Below are 7140 nucleotides of genomic sequence, written 5' to 3' on the forward strand. Positions count from 1 at the left end.
ATCTGTCTGTGTCTGTCTGTCTGTCTGTCTGTATGTCTGTATGTCTGTCTGTCTCTCTGTCTGACCATCAGTCTTTCTGTCTGTGTCTGTCTGTCTGTCTGTATGTCTGTCTGTTTCTCTGTCTGACCATCAGTCTATATGTCTGTGTCTGTCTGACTGTCTGTATGTCTGTCTGTCTCTATGTCTGACCATCAGTCTATCTGTCTGTGTCTGTCTGTTTGTCTGTCTGTCTGTCTGTCTCTCTGTCTGACCATCAGTCTATCTGTCTGTGTCTGTATGTCTGTGTGTCTGTCTGTCTCTCTGTCTGACCATCAGTCTATCTGTCTGTGTCTGTCTGTCTGTCTGTCTGTCTGTCTGTCTGTCTCTCTGTCTGACCATCTGTCTGTCTGTCTGTCTGTGTCTGTCTGTTTGTCTGTCTGTATGTCTGTCTGTCTCTCTGTCTGACCATCAGTCTATCTGTCTGTGTCTGTCTGTCTGTCTGTCTGTCTGTCTCTATGTCTGACCATCAGTCTATCTGTCTGTGTCTGTCTGTTTGTCTGTCTGTATGTCTGTCTGACCATCAGTCTATCTGTCTGTGTCTGTCTGTCTGTATGTCTGTCTGTCTCTATGTCTGACCATCAGTCTATCTGTCTGTGTCTGTCTGTTTGTCTGTCTGTATGTCTGTCTCAGTGTATGTCTGTCTTTGTGTCCGTCCATGCACGTCCACAGCAAATTTCTGTTTTCCAAAGACAGACAATGAAGTATATGTTCTTGTTCTTGTTCTCATGTTCCACCACCCACCCTTTCTTGCTCTCAGCAACGTTCAAGTTATCTTGTCGATCAATCTTGCGTTAGTTCATTACATGTCAGTAATATGTTAGTCGATTTCGTATCACTTAATGAACATTTTTATTTCATATGTACCTTTTTGCTTTGTTCTGTTTTAAAATGTATTTTTATACAACCATGAAAATACAAAACGTTGCAATTTCATGAAGCTACCATCCCGCTCTGCCCTTGCTATCAGGAAGTAACACTTTTGTTCTCGTTTGGACAAGAACCTGATAATATTGTCAACTGCCAACTGAATTTGACTCTACATGTTTGTAAAAGAAGTAAAAACAACAAAAACGTGTTCTTTACATGGTATTTTGTTCTGTAAACATTAATTATATAATTACCTTTTATTTACAAATACGGTATGTGTGTGTGTGTGTGTGTGTGTGTGTGTGTTTGTGTATGTGTGTGTGTGTGTGCGTGTGTGTGTGTGTGTGTTTGTGTGTGTGTGTGTGTGTGTGTGCGTGCGTGCGTGCGTGTGTGTGTGTGTGTGTGTGTCTGCGTGATGAATGCTTGCGTGTGTGTGTGCGTGTGCTTGTGTGCGTATATGTGTGTGCGTGCGTACGTACGTTTGTGTATGTGTGTGTGTGTGTGCGTGTGTCTGTGCGTGTGCTTGCAGGCGTGCGTGCGCGTGTGTGTGTGTGTGTGCGTGCGTGTATGTGTGTGTGTGTGTGTGCGGATGTGTGTGTGTGTGTGTATGTGTGTGTGTGTGTGTGTTTGCGTGTATGTGTGTGTGTATGTGTGTGTGTGTGTGTGTGTGTGTGTGTGTGTGTTTGCCAAAACACACAAAACAATCATTACAGAAAAACAAGCAAGTAAACTAAAAAAACGCTGACGTTGACGAGGACCCAAATAAACACCCAGAGATAAGTTTCAAAGACAGACAAGAAGTTCACGCATCCATGCACATTCCTATGTATAACACTGTCCAATATTTTATCATTTTATTGCGGACTGTAACAGAAAGTACTGCTGGACTATGTTTAGGTACATGCAATAAGCTGAGTTCAACTGAGGGCAATGCAGACAAAGCATGACGCGGATAGGATGACGCCAGCTTGTCAGTATCATTCGTCACATCGGGAGCTTTTTATGCAGCAGGAGTATCTGCCACTGGACATGTGGGCTTGGCGTTTCCCTTCCTCGTGCAAGTGCTTTCAAATCGAGCAATTTTCTTGTTGTAACTGAAATAGCAAAGCGCAGCAGATTAAGAATATATTGTTTCATAGTTCTGAACATACCAAGACACGCGTGTGTGTGTGTGTGTGTGTGTGTGTGTGTGTGTGTGTGTGTGTGTGTGTATGTGTGTGTGTGTGTGTGTGTGTGCGTGTGTGTGTGTGTGTGTTCGTTCGTGCGTGCGTGCGTGTGTTCGTACGTTTATGCGTTTGTGCGTACGCCTGCGCCTTTCGTGCGTTCTATCTGTCTGTCTGTGTCTCCAACGGCGCGTTTGCGCCTCAATCTCTGTCTGTGACTCTATACGCGCGCGCGTGCGTGCGTACGTGTGTGTTTGTGTGTGTGTGTGTGTGTGTGTATGTGTGTGTGTGTGTGTGTGTGTGTGTGTGTGTGTGTGTGTGTGTATGTGTGTGTGTGTGTGTGTGTGTACTTTTTTTTTTATATATATGGCATGTAATACTTATCTGCAGACATGTTGTATGACTGTCTATGTTTATTGGTCTTACTTTCTTTGTCATTGTATCTTTTCGAAAGATCATGACTATAACCTTTCAAGAACACACTTGTTTTGGTGGCCCTTCTTATTGTGAAAGAGATAATACCGAAGGAAAATGGCCTTCAGATCGCTTTCAAAGTTAAAACCATAAGATTCTCCGTTACAAATGAAACTACCTCGCAGGAGGCCTGCCTCCCTTTTGTAAAAGGAAGTATACGCGTTAAAAGCTTAATAAAATATCGTAGAATAGGACAAAAAGAGCTCACTCTTTGTTGCGTTATTTCCCCAGATTTACTTCCCTTGTTTTTGAAAGTGAAGAACATTTACTAGGTAGCCGAGTTAAAGATTACGCTCAGGTCTTTCCGCTAGGTGGCGCTTTTTGACTACTTTTTGTTTCCAACACTCGAGAAAGGCAGCGCCCAGAAGCGCATTCGCTCCCTGTGATTTAATTATTTACTGCACTTGAGGTGGGTTTTCGAGTAAACCGTGCGGGTGCATGTAAGGTACAGTGAAGTCCCATGATTATTTACATTCGTCAAACAGTCAGATCAATCCTATTCCTACAAGGAAAACGTAAGGCCTGTCATACTTACAAGCAGACTGCTCGCTTCGTCTCACACTTGCCACATCTCCACGTGCCGTCATCCAAGCAGAACGCTGTATCAGGCTTGGTCTCAACGCAACCCAGCTCAGCCTCCGTCGCGGGACAGAAGTACTGGGCGCTGACAGCTGCAGAGAAACAGACAAGTCTTCTTTTAATCTCTTAACATGTTCAGTTCATAGCCAAATTTATTTCCGTAGCAAAAACTGATTTTGCCAAAAACCTTTCTTGAGCCTTCACTCTCATTAGCTTAAACCAAATTTATCATTCTCCGATTTAGTATAATTCTAAATTATTTTATTGTAAAAAATTGCAACAGAAAAAACTGACAGTCACTGGCTATCCCGTGGTTATACACATTTCTTGCCGGTAAAAAGAAAGCACGGATAATGTAACATTAAGATGTTTAATACATGCAAGCAAAATTGGAACACATTAATCAACAACACAAAAGGAGAAAAGGAGAACAATGTTAAACCAAATCAAAAACAAAATCATGTGAAGTGTAAGTTCGTTGATGTCAAGGAACATTTATGGTCTAAGGGAAGTAACTCATGATGGAAAACTCTCAGCTTGTCATATTTGAAGGGAAGTAGTTTACGATTAGAATTTGCTGCGTTTGTTCTGGATAGCTGTGGTGTTAGTAGTTTCTGGTTACGCTGTGTGAATTTTTGTTTCACAACGGTTCAGTTGAACAGTCAGTTTTAATATGGCATAGGTAGGATGGGAGTTCGGGGTCCGTTCGGGGATGGTGAGATGGGTTTTTTTGGGGGGAAAATACGGTTTGCTAACCCACAGTTGGAGAAATGTTTTAATCCCTGTAATAATTTCAACTGATGTCATTATCAGTAATACCAAGACCAATTAATACTGTACTCACGAGTTTGACAAAGACGATACGAATAACTGGGTGGCCGAGTGGTAAACGCATTTGCCTCGGAAGCGAGAGGTTGCGAGTTCGACCCTGGGTCAGGGTGTTAGCAATTTTCTCCCCCCTTTCCTAACCTAGGTGGTGGGTTCAAGTGCTAGTCTTTCGGATGAGACGAAAACCCGAGGTCCCTTCGTGTACACTACATTGGGGTGTGCACGTTAAAGATCCCACGATTGACAAAAGGGTCTTTCCTGGCAAAATTGTATAGGCATAGATACAAATGTCCACCAAATACCCGTGTGACTTGGAATAATAGGCCGTGAAAAGTAAATATTCGCCTTAATTGGCTTGAGATTTACTGGCTGATGTGAATGCGTGATATATTGAGTAAAAAAATTCCATCTCACACGGCAGAAATTAATTTGTAAAGCGCTTAGAGAACGTCAAGCGCTATATAAATCGCCCCATACATACATAACAAATCACGACGTTTTGACCACTAGGGTCATCCTCGGGCACACAACACACAAACAAGAAGAAGACAGACGACAGAACAGAAAGAAGATCTACAGTTTGACGGTTCACATTATCAGTGTTTTCTTTCAGTAGGGAATAGTTTTAACAATGCTGAGACCGATGGCTCCTGTCCATTAGTTCAAGTAGTTCTCGGTTACTGTATTTTACCATGTTTAGTACAATGCACCTACCTAATATGTAGTTAATACGTTATAAAGAAGAAACTTAAATGAGCATATTATATGTGTAAGCCGAAGGACAGTTTCTCACAAATTATACTCAGATTGTGAATACTTCTTCTAGATCTCAAATTAAGGAAACTTGTTCTAGAAAAAAAGGCAAAGAATACAGAATTTATTTTTGATAAGGTGAAAACATTGCGAAAACAAAACCGTAAGTGACTGAGAAAGAAAGTTGTTTAGCTTGTGTTCATTATAAATTAATAATTGAGTAGTCTGTGATAAAGAATGACAGAAAAACTATGACATGAGTCTGTTTTTGTCATTAAGTGCGACTAAAGCTTCCTTTAATATGGTGATAAAGGCTTTCAAAAGTCAGCATGTCTGTTGAAACATAGAAGGTCTGCAAAATAAAGCTACAGGAGATCCAAAACAAATACTGTTCTGCATAACTTTCAGTGTTTCAAGCATCTGTTCTGATGATACTTCATTAATTGTGTCTTGAGACTTCAAATGATAAACAAGGCAACTCAAAACATAGCTAATTATTGCTACAGATAAACATGTCTTACCAGCAACAAAAAGAAAAGCGACGATGACGGCCTTCATCATGATGACTGGGTGTGTACGTTAGTAGCGGTACCGAAATCTGATGACGATGTTTCTTCTTGATGTTAGCAGCGTTCTGGAGAAGTGAAGATATTTCACCCATGGTTGAGCGTCAGTTATATACAGTTTTGTAACAGTAATAATTGGTCTGGTGATCGATGAGATAATTACTTACTACTTACAACGTTTTCTTGTGGTGTAGGTTGTTGATAAAAAAAGAAAGATAATTAACAACACGCATTGTTTTATAGTTGTCAATTTATCTTCAAGACAGTAATGATATAACGTAATGACATTGCTTCATTAGGATCCTCATTAACTAACCAATTGCACTCGCTTACAAACGCCAAAGCAAAGGCGGTTGGATTCGCCCGTGGGTTGGGGACCATAAATCTAATTTAACAATTAAGGATAACTGATGGACTAATTATCAGAAAAGTCATGACTGGAGGTGACAAAAGAACAACAACGTGCGAACCAAATCGCTATTCGTTTATTTATTGGCTCTGCCGAAAAGGTTAGATCACCACAGCTTTTTGCCTCTCGAGAAAATGTCTCCTTAAAGGCACAGTGCGCCTCCCGTAAACCATCACAGATACTGTCAGGCTTTTACACACAGTACAAACAACCTTCCATTTGAACGCTCACCAAACGGGAACATCCTAGGTGCCCTACGTAAAGAGCGAGCAATTTTCAAAGAATTAATTTTGCGGATTGTGTCAGAGACAATCGGACCGTGGTGCGTTTTGGCGCTAGACCTAACTTTTAAAATCTAAATAATAAATTGACAGCTTGTTACACAAATATTCTTAAATCATAAAGAATTCTTTTTTCATCAAGACAAGATCAGTACAATTCGAAGTTTTGAAAGTTTGAAAAAAGAAACGCCCGGAAGCAGGGTCACGCAAGGTCGTGGTTCTCGTAGCAGACGACGGTTTATGTCTATCACCAGTTCCTCTGAACAGTCAAAAGCCATCGCGAGAGTTCTTGTGAACCACAGCCGTTTGTTTCGTGCATAGTCAGAGGTACATAATAACGTGCTATTGCAGATAAGCTCACAGCAAGTCGCATTCAAATTACTAACTGACGACTGCATTGTGAAAAAGGGAAACTGGATCACACGGGTTCACGATGGCTCAGGGGTAAGATAAACCACGCAAAAATAAATTCTTTGAAAATTGCTTGCTCTTTACGGAGGGCACCTAGGATGTTCTCAAGCGGTGAGTGTTTAAATGAAAGGGTGTTTGTACTGTGTGTAAAAGCCTGACAGTATCTGTGATGGTTTACGGGAGGCTTATTGTGCCTTTAAGTGCACTTTTCTGTGCGTATGTATGACTGTTCCGCCTATTATTTTTTGTTACAGATGATGTGCTTCTGGCTGCCTGTGTGTACGTAACATCTGTCTTGGCAGACAATAGTTTCCGTCTGTCCATCTGACTGGCTTTCTAACTGGCTTGCTCTCTGTATCTGTTTCATGTCTGTCTGGCTACGTGTGAAATAACACATTTTCTTGTAATGATTTATTTTCCAAACATGTATCACAAACACAAGTTATCTGTCTCGTCTCCTGTTGTTTTGTCCTGTCTCTCTTGTCCTCTCCTTTTCTAATCTTGTCTTGTCTTGGCTTGGCTTGTCGTGTCCTGTTGGGTCCTGTCCTGTCTGGTCTTGTCTAAATTGTCTTGTCATGTCTTGTGTTTTGGAATAGTGTTCAGTGACCGTCGCTTTCACGACCACATACATAATTGAAAAATATTTTTATTAAATGTAAATTGTAGAGAGCATTCCATTGCATTTCATTTGATAATATATCAAACCAAGTTTATGTGTAACATTTTAGCAGAACCGACCATTTGAATGTTTGGCAAAAAGGAATCTAGTC

General features: G+C 41.0%; 1 protein-coding gene across 1 annotated transcript; it reads right to left on the reverse strand.

Moving 5' to 3' along the window:
- Nucleotides 1-1746: 1746 nt before the first annotated feature.
- On the reverse strand, nucleotides 1747-5377 carry LOC138960870 (uncharacterized). Its single transcript, XM_070332507.1, has 3 exons — nucleotides 5225-5377; nucleotides 3079-3214; nucleotides 1747-2000 (listed from the first exon to the last, which is right to left on the reverse strand). The coding sequence occupies exons 1-3, from the start codon at nucleotides 5262-5264 to the stop codon at nucleotides 1907-1909; spliced, it is 270 nt and encodes an 89-aa protein (XP_070188608.1). The 5' UTR covers nucleotides 5265-5377; the 3' UTR covers nucleotides 1747-1906.
- Between the last annotated feature and the right edge of the window lie 1763 nt (nucleotides 5378-7140).

This window comes from Littorina saxatilis, linkage group LG3 (assembly GCF_037325665.1).
Source record: "Littorina saxatilis isolate snail1 linkage group LG3, US_GU_Lsax_2.0, whole genome shotgun sequence".
In the NCBI taxonomy this organism is placed as follows: Eukaryota; Metazoa; Mollusca; class Gastropoda; order Littorinimorpha; family Littorinidae; genus Littorina; species Littorina saxatilis.